Source organism: Oratosquilla oratoria, chromosome 1 (genome assembly GCF_046742065.1).
Source record: "Oratosquilla oratoria isolate Oo_2021 chromosome 1, ASM4674206v1, whole genome shotgun sequence".
NCBI lineage: Eukaryota > Metazoa > Arthropoda > Malacostraca > Stomatopoda > Squillidae > Oratosquilla > Oratosquilla oratoria.
In genome coordinates this window covers 133,275,146-133,297,149 of record NC_134777.1, presented here as the reverse complement: position 1 = coordinate 133,297,149, position 22,004 = coordinate 133,275,146, and the positions used below count along the sequence as shown (strand labels likewise).

The following is a 22,004-nucleotide window of genomic DNA, read 5'->3' as shown; positions in this document are numbered from 1 at the left end:
AAAATTGCATAGTAGTTTATGGTATTAAAGAAAAACAATGTAGCTAGATACCTAAGAGAAAACGAGAAAGAAATTGCAAAAGAAATTCTAAAAGAGATACAAGAGGAGGGGCAAGAAATAGACAAAGAAATAGAAGTACAGCACAAAGAATGGGACTGTACTCAAAAGAAAAAATGGACAATTAAAAAATAAACTAAGATCTCAAATGATAATGGAAGAAGTAATATATAAAACAGCAAAGTTGGCAAAAAGCAAAAATTACAAAAAAATGTATGGATAAAGAAAGAAATGAGTGAGGAGGAAAAAGAGAAGGAAAGACACTTTGAATTGAAGCAAATAAAAATATAAGAAAAGAACAGACTGAAAAGAACAAGTTTTTTTTTAGAGTACTGGACCTGAGGCTGAGAAAATGATCGAGTATGAAAAAGTGAAAGGAAAATATTAAAAATAAAGTACACTAATATAGATGGCATGATTTCAGCATTAAATTAAACTAGCTAGAAGAGAAACCGGATATAATGGGAGTTGTAGAGACAAAATGAAAAGGCCCACTACCATCTAATACTGTAGGACAAGGTCTATATAATTATTGGATAAAAAATAAAAAGGAGAAACAGGATGGAGGAGTAATAATTTTGACAAAAAAAGTATTAAATGTGGCAAAGATAGCAGGAGATAATGTGGAATCAATTATGATATAAAAGTTGAAAACAGCAGTATGAAAAGAAAATTTGCAATAATATATGTGCCCTTGGACTGAGAGTGACCACTCCAAAATGCTAGAAGACACAAAGCATGCTTTAAATGAATTACTAAAAGGAGGAGGAAACAGTAATCATGGGTGACTTTAACTCCAAAGAAATATGATGGGAAGAGATGACAATGAAAGGTGGAGAGGACCTTTGGGGAAATATACTACTGGATATGACCATTGAATATACAACTCGGTGGGTTAAGGAAAATACCAGATATAGAAACAATGAAGAACCGTCAAGACTAGACTTAATACTGTATAACAGAGCCAGAAATTGTGGATAAAATGGTATACAAGACACCAGTTGGGAAGAGTGACCACATATTAATTGAGTTTGAACTAAAAGAGGAAATTGATTTGGGAAGAAATGAGAAACACAGAAAAGGAAGACTAATGTACAACAAAATGGATTTTGAGAAACTCAGAAAATTCTTTCAAAAAGTGAATTGGGAAAACTTCTTTAATGAAGAAACAAAGATGGAAGAAAAATGGAATATATTTAAAGAAATTTATAAAGAAGGAATAGATAAATACATACCAAAGCAGAAGCAGGAAAGGGTGTACATTAAGTGCTGGTATAACAAAAAATGTAGGGAGGCAAAAGATAGAAGAGACAAAGCTTGGAAAATATGGAAAAGGAAAAAAAAAAACAGGTAAGTGGCAAAACATATATCAAACAGAAATGAATGTGAAAATACACAGGGAAGAAAAACAAAACTATGAAAAAGACATGATAGATAAATGTAAGGATCAACCTAGATTATTCTACAGGTATGTGGATGGTAAATTGAAAAATAAACATGAAATAATAAAACTGCATCAAGGAAATGAGGAATATACAGAAGATGTAGAAGTGATGGAGGTTATGAACAAACATTTTAAGTTTGTATTCACAATAGAAAATGCACAAAATTGGGAAGAAGAAAAGGTAGAAAGATTCCCCCAGTAAAAGAAATAAATGTAACACAAAAAAAAAACAAGGGACGAATTAATAAACCTTGATGTCAGAAAATCACACAGTCTGGACGAAATTCCAAATTGGATACTTAAAGACTGTATAGTTGAGCTAGAGGACAAGATATATAAAATAATAGATTGCTCACTCAAGGAAGGAAAGGTACCATAAGATTGAAAAAATGCAAATATCGTACCAATATATAAAGGGAGAGATAAGGAAGACCGAAGAAACTATAGACCGGTCTCCTTTACAAGCACAATAGCTTGAATATGTGAAAAAGTTATCATAAGTAGATGAATCCAAAACAATTTGGCTATAGACAAGGAAGATCTTGTGCCACCAACTTGATTTGTTTTTATTCAAGGCTAATAGACATAATACAAGAAAGGGATGGATGGACAGATTGTGCTTTTCTAGATTTACAAAAGGCATTTGATAAGGTACCACACAAAAAACTAATAAGAGAACTTGAAACAACGAGGTGTACAAGCAAAATTAATGAAATGGATTGATGATTTCTTGAATGGGAGAAAAATTAGGGTGGTAGTTAGACAAAAAATCAACCTGGGAAGAAATGATATGTGGAGTTCCACAAGGTTCTGTACTAGCTCCAATAATGTTTGCCATATGAATAACATGGATGAAGGTGTTGAATGTTATATGAACTTCTTTGAAGATGACACAAAACTACTAAAGAAAATAAGTACAGAGAAAAACTGTGATTCACTTCAGAGAAATCTGGACAAAGTCTAGAAATGGAGCCAAAAGTGGGAAGTGAACTTCAACATCAAGAAATGCAGTATAATGGAGTTTGGAAAAATTAAGAATAGAATATCAGGGCAATATAAGATTGGTACAAAAAAAGTAAAAAAAACAAAAAAAAAAGTTAGCTCAGAAAAGGACCTAGGAGTAATTATTAGCAAAGACATGTCACCAGACAAGCATATCAACTAAATAGCTAGAGAAACCTTCAATTTACTAAGGACAATAAAGGTGGTCTTTAACTACATGGATGAGGAAAAGGTAAAGAAAATATTAGTCACACTGATAAGACCAAGATTGGAGTACACTGCGACACTATGGACACCTATCACAATAGAGAATATAAAAAAAGGAGAAAGAATCCAAAGAACAACAACAAACATGGCACCAACACTTTCAAAATTGACATATGAACAAAGATTGTCTAAACTGAAACTAACAATCCTGGAACAAAGAAGAGAAAGAGGAGATCTACTGGCCATTTACGGAATCATGAAAGATGTGGAAATCCTTTGTTGAGAAGATTTATTAAAGTGGGACAGAAGAAAAACGAGGACATGAAAAGAAACTCAAAAAGGATAGTTATAGAAGAGATCTGAAAAAGAATAGTTTTGTCTGGAACAAATTGGACAAAAAAAATTGTACGGTATGTGCAAAAACAATACAAGAATTTAAGAAAAAACTGGATATTGAGAGATACAAAGACAGGTCACGACAAGCATGCTCCCTTCCTATATAATACAACTAGGTAAATACACGCCTATCCAGTTGTCTCACCAGTGAGACACGAGGCATTTATGGGTTGATCTTTGAATTATATTTTGTTTTTTTATTTGTTTGCTAATTTTATTTAACCATTTCAGTACGAGTCAAATTCTCACACGTAGCATTGGCTGCCATATGTATGATTCATCACACTACTTGCATTATAGAATATAAAGTTACTGCTATATTACTCATTCTCTTTAATAATAAACACAGAAAATGTGATCAAACCAGTTCACAGAATCTGGGGGTAACTCATGTACAGCTACAAAAAATAAATAATCAAAACGCTGACACTGCCATCTTTGTGTACCCACTTGCACCTCATGATGCCTATGTAAATGTCATTGTACCAAAGTGGTTAATTTTTATTCATTTATTCTTTTATTATTATTATTATAATATGTATATATTTCTTTGCAGGGTACTGGGATCGCAATTGGTTATACAGGTGGAAGTCTTCTTGTAGGATATGTTGCATATTTGTCACCATGGTTACCAGGCTGGCTATGGATACTGGTAGCTGCAATTCTGACAGGAGGAGTAGCAGTAACAGCAATCAGCACTGCAGGAGCTATTGCAACTCTTGCACCAAACTTTCGTGCTTTCAAGATTGTACGTATGTTTGTAGCATTTTTAAGTGTACCTGTCTGCAGTGTTATACAATGCATTGTGCTTTTGTTTTTAGCTTTCATGTTAAGCTTTTGCTGTCTTGTAACAAAATGTAATTGGGAAAATATTTTCATAAACTCCTGCAACCCAGTGTTTGTCATTGCTGTTGCTCCTTGTGTCCTTGGAGCTAAGTATCACAACATTGGTTCATCACCGGCATCTGATGTTATATGAAGCACTGCAGCTCTATATGGGACGTGCCATGAATGCTACAACTGTGGGTTATGGTTCAAATATTTCAGACACACAGCTTTGGGATGAGATTCAAGAAGAGGTAAGTTGATGATAATTCATTTGTTTGAAACAGCTTTATTTCGTACTGCAAAAGCAAAATTTATAGTATGACTATTTTTAATTATGGTGAATTGGTCTCAACATAAAGCGGACACATCATAGTTCATTAGTTCATTTTAGAAGCATATAGATTAGGATATGTACCCAAGCCCATTTACCCCTTATACACACACTAAGGAAAGACTAGCACTGGGTATGCCAGCTTTGAATGATCAAAGAGAAAGGTGATAGGGTTACAGTATTCAGGTCACTAAAGATGATAGATTGTATTGACAGAAGAGATCTCCTGATTAAGGATGGGTGAGCTTTGAGAGGTCATGGGAACAAATTAAGGATGACCATGTGTTCAAAGGATGTGAAGAAATAGTTTTCCATATAGATACATAAACACTTGGAATAACTTAGGAAGTGATATAGCCAACCTCAAACAATGCACGAGTTCAAATCTAAATACAAGAATTGGAAATCAAGGATATAGATTAAGTTGAAACCACACATGAATTTGAGGCTAGGAAGGATAAATAATTAGAAAATAGGAGACTGGACCCAATGAGCATTGCTCCTTTTCCCGTGTACTACAATTAGCTAGATACACGTACATATATTTTTCTTTGCCTTTTCCTCTTTCCATTTCTCTCTCTGTTCTTTCTTCTATACCTTTTCTTATTTCTCTCTCGATCTTTTTCTTTCTCTTGCCCTCTAATCCCTTTCTCAGTATAGAGTAACATTTCTCAACCAAGGTTCCACAAAAGGTTATTGTAATAATGTAATATAGACATCATCCTATCTAACCTATTATTACGATGAAAATAAAATGAGAAAGATGTGGTGTATATATATATTATATATATATATATATATTTTTTTTTTTTTTTTTTTTTTTATACAGGGATTCCTTGACATGCAATTTATTTTAAAGGTTACACAAGGGTAAAAGGTTGAGAAATTCTGGTATAGAGTATATATTATATATCTTTCCCTCTACCTCTTTTTCCCATTCCCTTTCCTCCCCTCTTCCTCTCTCTCTCTCTCTCTCTCTCTCTCTCTCTCTCTCTCTCTCTCTCTCTCTCTCTCTCCTTTCCCACTTCCTCTCTCTTTCCCTCCAAAAGCTGGAATTTGTTTACTTCCACAGCTTCAGTGCCAGCCTTCCTCTTCATCCACACAAAATAATTTGTAAAGTTTATGTAAATATCAGAAGTTGTAATTTATTTTACAAGTTACATGAACAAGACAGGTACATTGGTAACTTTTATTTCTATCTGTAGATGAATTGCTGTGGGGTCGCTGACTACAAGGATTGGTTCACAACCTCTTTTGGAAATGGTACTGATGTACCAGATTCCTGTTGCCTTCTGGTCATGGATGACTGTGGAAAAGATGTTGCCAGTAAGGTAGATCCATCTGATGATATCATCACAGAGGTAATCAATTGAAATCAGGTATTTTTTTTCAGCTCAGTTGTTATTCTCACATCTTGTAGGCATCTTTTCCCCAACTTTATTTATCCTGGAGCTTAAGCATAGGATGTTTACCACTCATGAGCTAAAATCAACATTACATACATATATGCACATACCAAAAGGCCCTTTCCCCCCTTATAAGGGAGGTGGCCAGCCAAGCCCTACACACACCCTTCACCTATCCCACAATCATTTGTTTTAGTTCCTTGCAGGTGAAGATCCCTGTCCCCAACTCCCCCAACCCCACTGCCTGGGTCAGAAGCAGTGTAACAGGACACAGCAAAGTCTGACAGCCTAAGCTGGTTTACCCCCACCCTTTCATTATATGGTAACCCTCCCCCTCACCCACTTAATAATGTAATGCAGTGCAGAGAAGAAATCCCTTTGAGCCACATCCACTTATCCATTCACGACCAGTGTACTCTCTGGCACATACACCCCAGTTGATGATGATGACAACCACTCTCCATTCACACCTGTCTCTTACCTTCACCCTTCCTTGCTCAACAGATACTCCCCTTTCACCTCATCCATCCATTCATCCCTCAACTTCACTTCTATCTTACATGCTAATTTTGCCAGTCTTCCTTCACTCATTCTATCCATATTCCTAAACCATCCCAGTATTCTTTGATCAGCCCTATCTACCAGCTCCCTTTCCACTCCCCGCTCTCTGTCACCTCCTTATTTCTCACTATTCTTGTAACCCACACCATACATGTTGAATTCATCATCTCAAACACATTTGAATTTCTCCTTTCTGCCTCTCGTAAATTCTGAGTCTCTGCCCAAACAGTGTTGTAGGCATAATCACCTTTTCATAGTCTTATATTTGCATTCATTCCAGATATCTATTTGTAACTACAGACAATATAACACTGTTTTGCTCTCATCAGCCAGCAGTTTTGTCATGTTACTGAAAAAATTATGCAGGTATATGTGTCTTGAGGGAAAGTGTTTGAATACTGGATTGCTTTAAGAAAGAGACACTTGTATATAGAGGTTCCACTAAATAAGGATTAACCACTTTGGTACAAGTCAAGTTCTTGTGTGCAGCATCAGCTGTTATATGTACTATTCCTCACACTACTTGCATTATAAAATATAAAGTCACTGCTGTATTACTCTTTCTCTTTTACTCTGAGTAATAATTAACACAGAAAACATTATCAAACCAGTTCACAGAATCCGGTGGTAACTCGTATACAAACACAAAAAAATATAATCAAGAAAACATTGATGCCACCATCCTTGTGTACCCATTCTAGGCATCATCGTACCAAAATGGTTAATTATTCCTTTACTTGCTACCATAAGTTTATCTTCTCTCAGTAGTGCCTTGTTATCCATCAATGTGCTGTCAATCAGTGAAGCTCAAGGCAACAATTGTTATTTAGTTGATAGAAGGTACAGTGGATGAACAGATGGGTGTTATAAGTGATGAAATATTTAGATGGTTTTCCAATGTTTATTTCAGGGTTGCCTCCCTGTCATAAGTGGTGCCATTAGTAAGGACTACTATACACTGGGCAAAGGAGTATGGGTGCCTGTATGCACTATGCACATTGCTTTGGTAAGTTTGAACTTGGAACAAGGCCCATATGTTCAACCAACTTCATATTTGCAAAATATGGATTTGTTGTATGGTGGTAGTTTCAATAAGTTATGCAAGTAGGGTTTAAGAAATGAAATATGAAGTTGAAAAGTTGTTAAAATTGTTTAACATTACTATACTTCTATTATGAAATGGTTGTTCATTTCGTTTTCATTATACAGCTTGTGTTGCTTGTAGCAGCTTCCATGTTCATGCAAGAAGGACATATGGCTAGGAATCTTTATATATTCTCTGTGTCAGCTGTCAAACTTAACTCTGAAGATGGCAAATACTGCCTGCTTAATGACAAGCTTGGTGAAGCGTAAAGCAGCAAGCTGGATCTCAGTGACATAGGTTTGTATACATCTAACAATTTTACCTTCAATATTAGTCAAATTCTCATGCACATCATCAGATGCCTGAGGTATGCTGGTTGATACATCACAATACTCGTGTTATAAAATATAAAGTCAATTCTCCATTCACCCCTATCTTCTGTCTTCTCCCATTCTTCCTCAACATACATTACCCTCTTTCCCAATGCCCCTTTCACCCTATCCATCCATCTCATCCTTGGTCACCCCTTCATGTTCACTCCTTCTACCTCTGCCTTCCACACCTTTTTTACTAATTTTTCTTCATTCATTCTTTCCATGTGTCCAAATCTTCCCAGTACTCTTTCATCAGCCCTATCTCCCAACTCCCTTTCCAACCCTGTTCTCCTCCTCACTTCCTCATTTCTCACTCTATCGAGCCTAGTAATCCCTATCATACTTCTCAGGCACTTTATCTCAAACACATTCAAACTCCTCTCTTCTTCTCTTATGTTCCATGTTTCTGTACCGTGTAGTGCTGTCAGCACAATCACTCCTTCATACAATCTCTTCTTAGGATCCATTTCCAAATGTCTATTTCTCATTACACTTTTTAATCCACCAAGGCATTTACTTGCTTCTCTCAATCTACATACTACCTCCACCTCCACTCCTCCCTTTCATGCCATATTTGCACCCAAGTATCTAAAACCATCCTCTTCCTCCATTCTCTCTCCATTAATACTCACTTCCAGTTTGCTGCCACTTTCCCCCCTTGTACATCTCATCACCTTACTTTTACCCTTGAACTTCCTTCTTTTGCACACCTTCCCAAACTCTGTCACTAACTTGCTCAGTCCCTCTGATCCTGCCACAAGTACAATCTCATCAGCAAACAACAACTGGTTTATCTTCCACTTTTCTCCATTTTCTTTAACCATCTCCAATCCCCGACCCATTATTCTTGCATTTAACTCTTGCACCACCCCAACATAACACATCCCTTGTGAAGTTCCACCTTTACCGCAAACAACTCACTAATTTCTCTTGTTCAGTTCTGCTCATGTTCTTAACCACTGCTTCTATTATAAACTTTCTTTTTATCCCTTTCATTTTCAGTAGCATCTTTTCTAAACCAAATATTCTTACCCTCTTCAATACGAGTCAAATTCTTGTGCACAACATCAGATGCCTGAGGTACAATGATTGATTCATCACAATACAAGCATTATGAAATATCAAGTCACTACTGTATTACTCGTTCTTTTTCACCAAGTAATAACACTGGCCTGCGCTTTTTTCAAGGTCTAACATATAATACCTAATTTTATGCTCATTTTACTCAACTAGATAAGTTAATGAAATATTAGCACATTAAAAATATCCTAAATTCCGATCTATTTGTAGGTGAATGAAACACAATATTGAAAATATTAGACTAATTTATTCACAGAAGGCTTACAAAATATTTTGAATAGAGAGCAAGAAGGGTATAATGAACTAAGGAAGCTACTCATGGATGAATGGTCTCTTCAGGGACTTCCATTTGTGCTGGGTACTCCACATCCCTCTTCAGGCACCAGCAATAATTGGCCAGAAAGTTGACATCCCATCAGCCTTGGTAGCATTCCTCCATAACACTGATATCTTTGTGAAAGCACTTACCCTGTTCTTCACTGAAGTCTCTTCAATTCTCTGGAAAATAGTCATGATGAGACTGGAGGAAGTGCATTTTCACTAACACCAAGTTGGCAGAAATTCTCCCTTACTCATCAACCACCTTCTGATACTGGGAACTTCTGTGGTTGCCAAGGAAGTTTACAATGACTGACTTAAGGGACAACCAGGCAGAGAGTTCAGCAGGATTCAGTGCATCACACTCAGCTGTATCAGTCATGTCACTAGATTCGGACTCGGTATTAGATTTCATGGTGACATTTGGCTCAGGAACAGGAAGATCAGGGCCATGGGGGACTGGCTTTATGGCAGAAAGAACATCAGGATAATGAACATAGTGCTTGTTCTTGCAATTGATGCCTTTTAGATTTGTCATGCAAAAGTAGCAGTTGATAACATGATCTTTTCCTTCCCTCCACACCATTGGGACACCAAATGAAATACTCTTTCTTTTCTTGTTCCTCCAATCCCATAAGTTCTCTACACATGTTTTGCAGCAGATATGGGGAGCGAATGGCTTATCCTAGTCCCCTAGTCTGATTCCAAAGTAAACTTTATATGCCTTCTTTACAAAATCCTTGACATTTGCTTGATGGTCTGAAAAAACCACATGTCCGCAGATGTAACAGAACCTATTAGAATGGTTTTTACACTTTTGATCTGTTTTTATACATAGCTAGACCTGGAAAAAGAAATAAAAATAATTATTAAAGGTTACCCATGACCCAGTTTTGCAAAAACAAAGCCCATAAACACTTGGACAATTGCTATATTTTGGAAAAATATGCTGGAATAGAAATAGACTATATCTTAGAAATTAGACCTGACCCAGGAAAATAAACGGTATTTTTTAATTCAGCATACAAAATGGGTCCTAAATCAGTTGGAAAACCCTTGACTTTTGTAAAAAAAAAAAAAAAAAAAAATTTGAAACACAGGCCAGTGTAATAAACACAGAAAACATGATCAAGCCAGTTCACAGAATTCAGTGGTCACTCAGCTATAACTACAAAATGAATATTATCAAGATGCTGACAAGAGACCATAAGCCCTTATAATGCCTATGTAGGCATCAACATATGGAAGAGGTTAAATTTCTCTATCTGCAACTTGAATTTTATTTTAATGAACACACCATTTTTCTTGTACTGGCTTAACCTAACCACATCTTCAATTTGTTAATACACATTTGAATCATCACTTTGAATTATGGATGTAATACCTCTAGCATTTTGTGTTCATGTTTGTGTGTGTGTTTGATTTTTTTCCCATCATATTTCAGAACTGGACTGCAGCCTATAAAGTACTTGGACCAGAAAAGGTGCACTTGATATGGTAAATATTATACTATGATGAGGCATACTGTTATAAGTATTATCATAGGTAATGTAATTGAACATTTAAGTCATCCCTTGTATGGTAAACTTAATATGGATATACAACAATACAAACTTTGGTCAAGAAAAAAATCAATTAGAATTTAATAACATTTACTTCATGTGCCCTGCATCCTGTTATCTTGGTAATGGCCTTAGAGCAGGCCCCATCCTGGCTTTCACACACTTCATGCAAGTAGATTATAATGAATATACATTGCACTTTACTTGAGTAGTGTGGTGGTGGACAGGGCACCCCTTCTTCAAAGAAAGGGTTTTATTTGAGTAAAATGTGAGTGTATTTTGACATAGTCACTTTCCATATAGAGAAAAAGGGTCTTGTGTGTGTGTGAGGTCACAGCATCATCCATAGGTCAGGTCATATACGAGCCCTGAGCTCTCATCCAGGAGGAAATAGCTCTTGATCATGATTCCAACACGTGATGCAAGACTGGTGAATCACACACATTCTATATCTCTCTTACATACATTTGTCTGATGAAATTGTCAGATTCCATTAAGATCTGGATTCTGCTGGAATCCAATTAAAATATTTGAGTACTGTACAACATTCATGTAACCTAGATCTGTGGCAGAAACAGCTCTTAAAATATGAGGGGCCAATATTCAATGGGTATCTGCAGGAGAACACACAAATTGATGGCTACTGAAGACACTCATTTTGGAATGTACAGATAGAGATAGGGGTGAGTGGAGAGACTATAGATAATACTGTGATGCAAGGAAAGTAGGGGTGCTTATGTGTGAATGATATTTTAATGCAGCCTGAAGGGATTTCTCTCCATATTCTTTTTTTCTGCACGAAGGAACAGGGATGGGGGGATGCCAATTATATGAAGTAGCCTTGCTGTGGATGTACTGTGTCTTACTACATTGCTTATGACCCAGGGCAGTGGGTGGGATACAGAAATGATTAAAAAAAATAGTGGTCACACTGATAAGGCCTAGACTAGAATATGCTGCAACATTGTGGTCACCCAGTACCAAAAAGAATATAAAGAAAATAGAAAGAATCCAGAGAGCAGCCACAAAAATGGCACCTGCACTTGCAAACTTGTCATATGAGAGATTGGCTAAACTGGAGTTACCGACTATGGTGCAAAGAAGAGAGAGAGATGACCTACTGACCATCTACAGAATCATGAAGTGCCCAGAAATACTCGATAGAGAGGACTTGTTAAACTGGGACAAGAGAAGCACAAGAGGACATGGAAAGAAAATAAAAAACATAGCTACAGAAGAGATCTGAAGAAAAACAGTTTTCCACATAGAGTGGTGGACACTTGGAAGAAAATGGACAATGAAATAGTGTGTGCAAAAACCATTCATGAGTTTAAGAGCAAACTAGACACTGCGAGATACAAAAACAGGACACCACGAGCATAGCTCCCCTTCCTGCAAAATACAACTAGGTAAATACTAGGTAAATAAATACACACGTGATCCAAAGACCATGGTGAATCACACATACACACACCTACAGTATTATGAGAGGTATAGAAATCTTTGATAGAGAAGATGTACCAAATTGGGATAAGAGAAACACAAGAGGACATGGAAAGAAGCTCAAAAAGGACATTTATAGAAGAGACCTGAAAAAGAACAGCTTTCCCCACAGAGTGGTGGATATATGGAACATACTAGATGAAACAATAGTGTGTGCAAAAACAGTACACGAATATAAGAGCAAATTAAATATGGCGAGATACAGAGATGGAACACCACGAGCATAGCTCCCCTTCCCATATTATACAACAAGGTAAATACACACCCACACACCACTAAATCAACAATCTGAGTTTAAGCCATTTCCAGCACTTTAACTTAGGTGGGAAAGGATTTTGTATGTGTGTGATTCAACATGGTCTTGGATCGTGTGTTGGACTTGTGATCAATAACTATTTCCCTCCTGGAAGAGAGCTCAGAGCTCCTATATGACCGACCTATGGATGTGACCTTACATGCACACACACCCCCAACTCCCCGCCCACAAGAGCTGGAGTAACAACTCACAGTGCAGCAATACTGAAATTATTTCAGCCCTGGGTGGGATTTGAACCTGGACTGTTGTTGTGGCAGCCAGGAACTCTAACCATTGTGCCATTGAGTCGCGTGTGTGTGTGTGTTTGTGTGTGTATGTATTTACCTAGTTTTACCTTTTTGAATTATATGGGAAGAGAGCATCTGTTTTGTTCTTAAATTCTTGTATAGTTTTTGCACACACTGTTGCCTCAACCAATTTGTTCTTGGCATCTACCACTGTGTGGGAAACTATTCTTTTTCAGATCTCTTCTAAAACAATCAGCTCTCATCCAGGAGGGTAATAGATCTTGATCATGATTCCAACACATGATGCAAGACTGGTGAATCACACACATTCTATTTATCTTGCATACATCTGTTTGACATGATGAAACTATCAGATTCCATAAATATCTGGATTCTGCTGGGATCCAATTAAAATATTTGAGTACTGTACAACATATATGTAACCTAGATCTGTGGTAGAAACAGCTCTTAGAATATACTTGTGACATAGGGCCTATATTCATAGGGTATCTGCAGGAGAATGCACAAATTGATGGCTACTGAAGACACTTGTTTTGAAATGTACAGACAACCTACAGTGATATGAATGTGATAAATACATTTGTCTGGGTTCACCTCATATCTAGTTTTGACTTCTAATCCACACAGAATCTCTTTTCATATTTAACTTCAGTTTAAATGTACTCATAATACACTGCAAGTTTTTATTACAGTATTCAAATTTACAATTTGGCAGTGGCATAGTTACTTAATCAGTTAAGATTTTTGTTATCAGTGAAATTAACCATATCAGTTTACATCATCCTGCCCATTTTAAGTTTGTTGAATCTTATGCCATTTGTCAGGATACCAAATCTGATTTGTGACTTCTCCTTTTTGTGTTAGTTTGACTTCAGAATAAAAGGGTAATCAGCCATCAGCAGATTGAAAATAAATAAATAAAGATATAGTCTAAAAGACCGAAATTACTGCCTAGTTTATATTTTTCTAAAAATTAAAATTTTAGCAGGTATACTAGATGACCATAGTATTCTATTTTTTCTTGCAGTGCCCCATTTTTCACAGAATCTTCATTATCTTGTATAAAATGTATATATGGTTTATAAGGTATATGTAATAAAGAATGAAGTTGGGAAATAGTTTTCTTTTTTCATAACCCACCAAATCTCTTACCCACTTCACTACTGTAGGATACAAGTGCAGCTGAATAAAAAAGTCTGGCTGTAGCCAGAATAAAAGATTGTATTGTATCACTAATAACAAGTACATCTCTGTATGAAAGGGATTAATTAACCTAAGTTTAATGCTGTTACCACCAAAGGCGTCATGTGCTTATGACAAATGCCTAACAGCAGCCAGAGGAAAATGGTAGCTACTGTACAGATTCCAACCTTACCTCGCTGCACGTCTATACCAAAAAGTATTATAAATTCTGCAATGGAGATGGCTTCCAGTAATTTGAGTAGGCTGGGGGTTCTTCATATCATTGTTCTTTCTAAGTTTTGATGAGCATGTCATATGTCGACAGCCTCAACATCTTTGTCTTTATCATTCTAATATACAAGTGTGACCCACAGTCATTGATGCAGTTGTGTCAGTAAATAGCATGGTATTCTTACAGATATATGGCTTGGAAGGGCTGTTGTTGTTGTCGTTCCCTAGACTGTCTGTCCGAGCAGTCCCGTCTCCCCAAGGAATGCTACAGCCGAAACTAGGTTTTCCCACAAATCCTTTATAGAGTGTATGTTGTGTTGTTTGTGTGCATGATTGTGTATAATGCAGTCTTCCATTATGTGTTGTATGGTATGGGGTGAAGTGTTACATCCTGGGCAGGTGGCCAGGGCTGGTTGCCACCGTTTGGCCCCCAACTCTCGAGGTTGGGGGGTGGCCCCACGACGTAGATGCTGCAGCTCCAGGACCTGGAAGGGCTGTTCATAGTATTAGTTACAACATCATACTGTTCTTGTCATATGTGGTGAGTGAAATGATATTGTTTGGATCAGTAGTTTTGACACTTTCTGATGATATCTTGAATGATTCTTTCCTCAGTGTAGTGTATTTTATCTTTTATAGGGGTTGGGCTTATTGGAATATCAACCATTGAATGTACACTTGCTTAACTACACAATTGATGTACCTGTTGTTAAGGACTGACTGAGGCCCCTTTCACACTAGGCAACCAGTGACTGTCACTAGTGGCGGTCACTAGTTGCCTAGTGTGAAAGTCTCGGGCAACTGCAAGCAACCAGTGACTGTCAGAGAGTTGTGGAATCCTTTCTCATCATCTCATTAGTTGAAAGAATGGCATCAGTGGAGGAGGTGCTTCTGTTGGCTTTGATGGTTAAGAAAAAGAGATGGTCGGTGATGGTAACTTCCAGTGACGGTCACTTGTTACTGGAGCGGGCAACAGCCATAGCCTGTTGCACAACTGGGCAACCGCAGTGACATAGTGTGAAAGGCTCAATTTAAAATAATGGTTGGCAACTAGTAACGGTCACGAGTTGCCTAGTGTGAAAGGGGCCTTAGTCTTTCTACTATGTGTGTGTCTTTCCACGTGGAACAATGTGATATATTACAATGTATATTGGTGTTGATAGTAGAATGTAAAAAGGACTGGGAGAATTCAGTGTTACTGTTAAAGGAGCATCACCAGCGACCATTCGAAAAATTCTGGTACATGGGAAAATTTATGTAAACATTTCAAAGAATCTCTATGATGGTGGCAACACTCATACAAAGTTATACAGCATAAAATAGATAAAATATTGGCAACCTCTGGCAACCCCATTGCATAAAAAACATTCTGTATATTGAAATAGCATCAACATTTCTATGGCCATTTCTTTTTTTGCTACAGAATTGTGTTTATGGAGATATTTGGCAACTCCTCCCATCAGCATACCCCACAAAGACAGTGGACAGGGCATCAGTACTCTTGAAAAGGTCAAAGTAAGATGATGTCACTCCTGGCGTTCTCACTGTACACCACAATTTTGATTCCTCATCCTGTATTGTTGCTGTGATCATGAGAAAATTAACAAGAAACAAGAGAATGAAGTGGCAGAATATAGAGAGGACCCGTGAGTGCCTGAATAGAAACAAGAAGGAAAAAGAAAGAGAAAAGCATCACAGCTGCACCCAGCACTCCACAAGCATCTACTAGCCACGCTCACCTTACACCTCCACCCATCCCATGCCACACCACTCGCCCTCACCTCGCACCTCATTAGCAAAGAAGAGGAAATTGGAGATTTGCTATACATCGCAACCATCAAATAAATAGTCGCGAAAATTTAAACCCCCCATCCTGTAAAGTTTATGATTTTGTTCTTTCTGTTGTAATATCTTTGGTTGTTTATGGAGTTGTGTCATTTTTGTTTCATTTGAAAGAAAACATGCTCTTTATTTTCCACAGTAAAACGTAAAGGAATTTTTTTTTTTTTTTTTTTTTTTATAAACCTGAATTTTGAATTTTGCAGCATTTTATAATTATCCACACAAACAAATTAGTGGTATTAGTTTGATAAAATGTATTCAATAATTTTTGTTCCCCAGACTCTAAGCTTTCATTTCATACCAAGCTGAATGATGTGGAAGGATTTTCCATTGAGTAATTAGAGCTTCACTATATCTTCATTATGCCTTATACATGGGAGGAGCACAATACCCTGAGGAATTATACACTAATGTAAGGGGTAATTAAAAGAAAATTTAATTTCACCTACTCTATAAAGCAATGCAACACTCCTGTTTGTTGGTTTGACATGCACAGAGGTAGCAAAATTATTATTGCAGTTAGTTACAAGGATATCAAGGAAGGGTAGATGGCCACTGATGGGTTCTTTAATAATAGAATTAAGGCTGGAAGTATTGAAGACAGTGCCTGAGGTTCTAGAGTTTATGAAGATATTTTACCCTGACAAAAATTAGGCCAATACCCCGTCTGGGGTATTGGCTGCATGTTATTGTGGAAAAGTAGCATGCAGTTGATACTTTAGGGTCTATATGGGGTGCCCCTATGGACCAGAGCCACACATCATTTTGTCTGTGATAGAGGAACACTGTTCATAATGATGACACTTTTATTATACTATGACTGTCCCCCAACCCCTTGTTACTGTCCTGTACCATTTCTCTGAATATTCATTTCCTTTTTTTGCCTACCCTGTGGTGGGGGAAAAGAATGCTGCCACCAAGTCTTCCCACTTGAGTCATAAAAGGCGACAAAAAATGGGACGGGGGTTAGGACTAGGAATCCTGCTACCTGTAGCCCCACAGGGGACATTCCTAAGAAAAAAAAATAATAATATAAAATAATAAAGGTATAAGAAGGTCTAGGAGTTTTCCAACCAGTACCCTAAGGTTTGGGTCTTATGTGTGTGGATGTGGTACAGATGAGAGTAAAAGGGAAGAGATAGGCAGTATGTTTGAAAGAAGAAAGATGGATGTGTTGGCTTTGAGTGAAACTAAATTGAAAGGGAGGGGTGAGTGTGAGTTTGGGAGTGTAGTTGGGAGGTTCTCAGGAGTGAAAAGGGGACAAGGGAGAGAAGGAGTGGCTATACTAGTAAGTGAAGAGATAGGAAAGTGTGGAGTGGAGTGGAAGGAGGTTTGGTTGATGTGGATGAAGGTGAAGCTGCGGAGATGTGGGTTTTTGTAAGTGTGCTACCTCCCTTGTAAGGGGGAAAAAGCCTTGGTATATGTATGTATGGGCCTGGTAGTGAGAATAGTGCAGAAGAAAGGGAGGCTTTTTGGGTAGATTTAAATGAGTGCATAGAGGGATTAGGGAGAAATGTCAATGTAGTTGTATTGGGAGACCTTAATGCTAGGGTAGGAAATTAACCAATAGACGGAGTGATTGGGAAGTATGGCGTACCAGGTAAAAATCGTAGTGGAGAGTTGATGATGGAGATGTGTCTCAAAAGAGAGTTGATGATAGCAAATACATTGTTTAGGAAAAAATTCAAGCATAAGTACACATGGGAGAGTGTGGTGGATGGAAGGGTGGCAGATATTGTGTTAATGGACTATATAGTGGTGACCAGGAGTATGGTAGGAAGAGTTAAGGTTGTACATGTTTTAAGGGGAGAGAGTGGAGGAATATCAGATCATTTTCTGGTGGAAGGTAAGTTGAAAGTGGAGAATAGGTGGAGAAAGAGGAAAAGGGCAGAAGGTAGGGAGGTACCGAGAGTGAACTGCTTAAATAAGAGAGAAAAGAAGAAGGAGTATACGAAGCTGAGAGAGGAGTGGGAGGGAGTGAATAATAGAGTAGAACTGGGAGTGGAGGAGGAATGGGGATGGTTCAAGGAGGGAGTCATAAGGTGTGCAAAGATGGTATATGGAACAAGGAGGGTGGGAAGAAATAGAAGGAAGGGTAGTGAATGGTGGGATGAGGAAGCAAAGAAGGGTGTAGAAGAGAAGAAGCAGGCTTTCATAGATTGGCTACAAATTAGGATGAGGGAATTGTACGAGAGGTACAAAGTAAAGAGGAGGGAATTCAAGCATAAGATAAAGGAGGCAAAGAGGAGAGCAGATATTAAATGGGGTAAGAGTATGACAGAAAATTTTAAAAGTAATAAAAAAAAAATTTGGAAAGAAATTAAAAGAGGAGGCAAATCAAGTAGAGAGGATAAGGTAAAAGGTGCAGATGGAGATATGATAATGGAAGAGAAGGCAGTGAGAGGAAGGTGGGCAGAGTATTTTAGGGAGTTGCTAAATGTGAAGGAGGATAGGGAGGGAAAAGTAGTTGCAGTGAGAAGCACTAAGAAAATGACAGAGATGAGTGAGGAAAATGGAGGAGAAATAGGGAAAGATGAAGTGAAAGCAGCTATTAAGATGATGAGAGCAGGTAAGGCACCTGGGTTGGATGGATGCCATGTAGAATGTCTGAGAAAAAGGAGACAGTTATGGTGGACTGGCTGGTGAGGTTATTTAATGTTTGTTTAAGAGAGGATAAAGTGCCGGAGGACTGAAGGAGTGCCTGTATAGTTCAACTTTACAAGGGAAAGGGGGACAAGTGTGAGTAGTAGTTTCAGCGGGATCAGCTTGTTGAGTGTAATTGGGAAGGCTTATGGGAGGGTCTTGATTGAGAGTATTAGGAGAGGAACAGAGGGAGTAATTGGTGAGGAACAGTGTGGTTTTAGGACAGGTAGGGGTTGTATAGATCAGATTTTTGTGGTAAGACAGATATGTGAGAAAGCTATAGGAAAAGGTAAGGATTTTTTGGGCTTTTATGGATTTGGAAAAGGCTTAAAACCGGGTAGACAGGAAGGCACTGTGGGAGGTATTGCAGATATATGGGGTAGGAGGAAAGCTGTTAAGAGCAGTCAAGAGTTTTTACGAGAGTAGTAGAGCTTGTGTTAGGATTAGAAATGGAGAGAGTGAATGGTATGAGGTAAAGGTGGGACTTTGTCAGGGATGTGTTATGTCACCCTGGCTGTTCAATCTATACATGGATGGGGTGGTGCGAGAGGTGAATGCAAGGGTGGTGGGTCAGGGGTTGGAGATGGTGAAAGAAAATGGAGAAAAGTGGGAAATAAGATGGTTGTTGTTTGCTGACGAAACTGCACTTGTTGCAGGATCAGAGGAGGGAATAAGGAAGTTAGTAACAGAGTTTGAGGTGTGTGAAAGAAGGAAGCTAAAGATAAATGTGGGCAAAAGTAAGGTGATGAGATGTACAAGGGGAGAGAGTGGCAGCAGGCTGGAAGTGAGTGTTAAGGGAGAGAGACTGGAGGTGGATAGTTTTAAATACTTGGTTGCAAATATGGCAGGAAAGGGAGGAGTAGGGGTAGAGGTAGAATGTAGATTGAGAGAAGCGAGTAAATGTCTTGGTGGATTAAAAAGTGTAATGAGAAATAGACATCTGGGAATGGATGCTAAGAGGAGGTTATATGAAGGAGTGATTGTGCCGACAGCACTGTACGGGGAAAAAACATGGAGTATAAGAGAGGAAGAGAAGAGTTTGAATGTGTTCGAGATGAAATGTCTGAGAAGTATGATAGGGGTTACTAGGCTAGATAAAGTGAGAAATGAGATGAGGAGAACAGGGATGGAAAGGGAGTTGGGAGATAGGGTTGATGAAAGAGTATTGGGATAGTTTGGACACATGCAAAGGATGAGTGAAGAAAGATTAGTAAAAGAGGTGTGGAAGGAGTGAATATGAGGGGGCGTCCTAGGATGAGATGGATGGATGGGGTAAAAGGGGCATTATGAAAGAGAGGAATGTCTGTTGAGGAAGGACGGGAGAGGACAGAAGATAGGGGTGAATGGAGAAGGGTTGTGCATGGAAATGATGTGTTTATCTTGTACCATTACTGGTGCAAGATGTGTTTAATTTACTGAAGTGATGGTTGGATGTTGAAATATTGGTTTAAAAAAAAATACTATGAAACAACCCTTCCATGCCAATACTGTGTAGCTTCTACAAGAAAAACCCATCATACACACAGCTGCACCAATATGGATTGTGGTCCTCGTATATTAGAATGACAATATGCACCACATTTTTACTAAATGGATTTGTGTGTATCTTATTGAAGATCTCAAAATAATCTAGTATACAGTGCAGCATGCTACAAGTGCAACAAGCCTGGGATGTTAATAACTGTAATCAGTAAAAGTGCCTTGTACAGTTGGTGGATTAAATCAAACTAATTCTGCAAGTGTGTTCACCTTCTTCCATACTACCGAGATCAATATATTACACTTTTTTCAACTACTTGGTCATGATTATGTCTTAAAGCTCCCCTAAATAGGTTTTATTTTGTTATAACCTAGCAAGTTACTGAGAATTTTTTTCTTTTGGGAAAAAAAAATCTTATTGAAGATCATTTAGGCCAGTAGTGGTGCAAGATAAACACATCATTTCAAAGTATGCAATGATTCTTTATGAAATGAAAATTCCTGGAATAACTCTCCAACATTGATGGCTGTACCACAATCTGAGAACTGTTGATATATTAATACCTCCAAGAAGGTGGTAATATCATAATATAATAAGGTGGTAATATCAAAATATAATAAGGTGTATGTATGGTAATATCACTAACATTGATATTGATACAGCAAAAAAATGGATAAACAGGAAAAATTTAAAAGTATGTTTTGACTCCTATTATATAGCTTAGCTAAATGATTTACGGACATTTTTCAATTCACAGTCAACTTACCTTAGTGAAAGTAAAGAGGCAAGAGAGTCAATGCTCATAAGGGGTGTCCCTTTTCAGTTTATGTTGTCTGAAGTTGGTTGCATCTTTTCTTAAACATGTTTGACATTTGTACTAATGACTACATGTTCAATGAGCATGTTCCCTTTGTTTACTACCCTGGAACTAAAGAACTTGTTCCCACTTTGATGTTCTGTGGCATGGCTTCATCAGCTTCAGGCTGTGTCTTCTAGTTTGAAAGTGTTACTTTCTAGAAACTATAGGTAGTTGTTATCAACAACCTTGTCAAAGCCCTTCAGGATTTTAAAGGTTTCAATCATATCACCTCTGATTCTTCATTCTTCATGGGTAGCAAGACTAGTTGAGCTAGACTCTGTTCATATGTGTATCCTGCCAGCCCCAGGATTAGTTTGGTGGCTCTCCACTGAACTTGATCCAGCTCCTTTATATCTCCTCTGGTATTTTGGGACCATTCCTGAACACAGTGTTCAAGGTGCAGCATAACCACTATTGTAAATGGTTGGCACCTATAGAGTGTTTTCATTTCTGGGTCTGTTTCCTTGCTGTGTTGATTATATGTTTCCGTGTTCCAACACTATTACTGGTATCAGCTTTAATTTTCCAAAGACTATGGTCCACTTTTTTCCCCTGGTCCCAGTGCCAGTGAGCATCTGATTTCTTTCATCGCCTTCTTTAGCCAAGTTTACACCAAGTTAAGGATGTACATGTGCTAAGGGGAGAGAGTGGGGGAATATCAGATCATTTTTTGGTGGAAGGTAAGTTGAGAGTGGAGGATAGATGGAGAAAGAGGAAAGGGACAAAAGGTAGGGAGGTGCTCAGAGTGAACTCTTTAAATGAAAAGGAAAAGGAGAAGGAGTACAAGAAGAAGCTGAAGGAGGAGTGGGAGGGAGTGAAGGATAGAGTAGAGCTAGGTGTGGAGGAGGAATGGGGATGGTTCAAGGAGGGAGTCACAAAGTGTGCAAGGATGGTCTGTGCAACAAGAAGGACAGGAGGAAATAGAAGGAAGGGTAGTAAATGGTGGGATGAGGAAACAAAGAAGGTTGTAGAAGAGAAGAAGCGAGCTTTCACAGATTGGTTACAAAATAGGACGAGGGAGTCATATGAGAGGTACAAAGAAAAGAAAAG

The 22,004-nt window shown here is 38.0% G+C and overlaps 1 protein-coding gene across 7 annotated transcripts in view; it reads left to right on the top strand.

Moving 5' to 3' along the window:
- The window catches only part of LOC143027135 (tetraspanin-36-like), a 29,932-nt gene extending 16,099 nt beyond the window's left edge, over window positions 1–13,833 (top strand). For 4 of the 7 annotated variants that reach the window (XM_076188211.1, XM_076188190.1, XM_076188178.1 and 1 more), the window contains 6 exons: window positions 3,663–3,854; window positions 4,003–4,185; window positions 5,471–5,626; window positions 7,143–7,238; window positions 7,442–7,613; window positions 10,533–13,833. In XM_076188211.1, the coding sequence (XP_076044326.1) occupies window positions 3,663–3,854; window positions 4,003–4,185; window positions 5,471–5,626; window positions 7,143–7,238; window positions 7,442–7,585 (771 nt within the window). In that variant the 3' untranslated portion in view covers window positions 7,586–7,613; window positions 10,533–13,833. Of the gene's footprint in view, window positions 1–3,662; window positions 3,855–4,002; window positions 4,186–5,470; window positions 5,627–7,142; window positions 7,239–7,441; window positions 7,614–9,109; window positions 9,239–10,532 lie in introns of those variants that run through there. The other 3 variants (XR_012966573.1, XM_076188203.1, XM_076188230.1) reach the window with 3 other exon arrangements.
- Window positions 13,834–22,004: the final 8,171 nt, after the last annotated feature.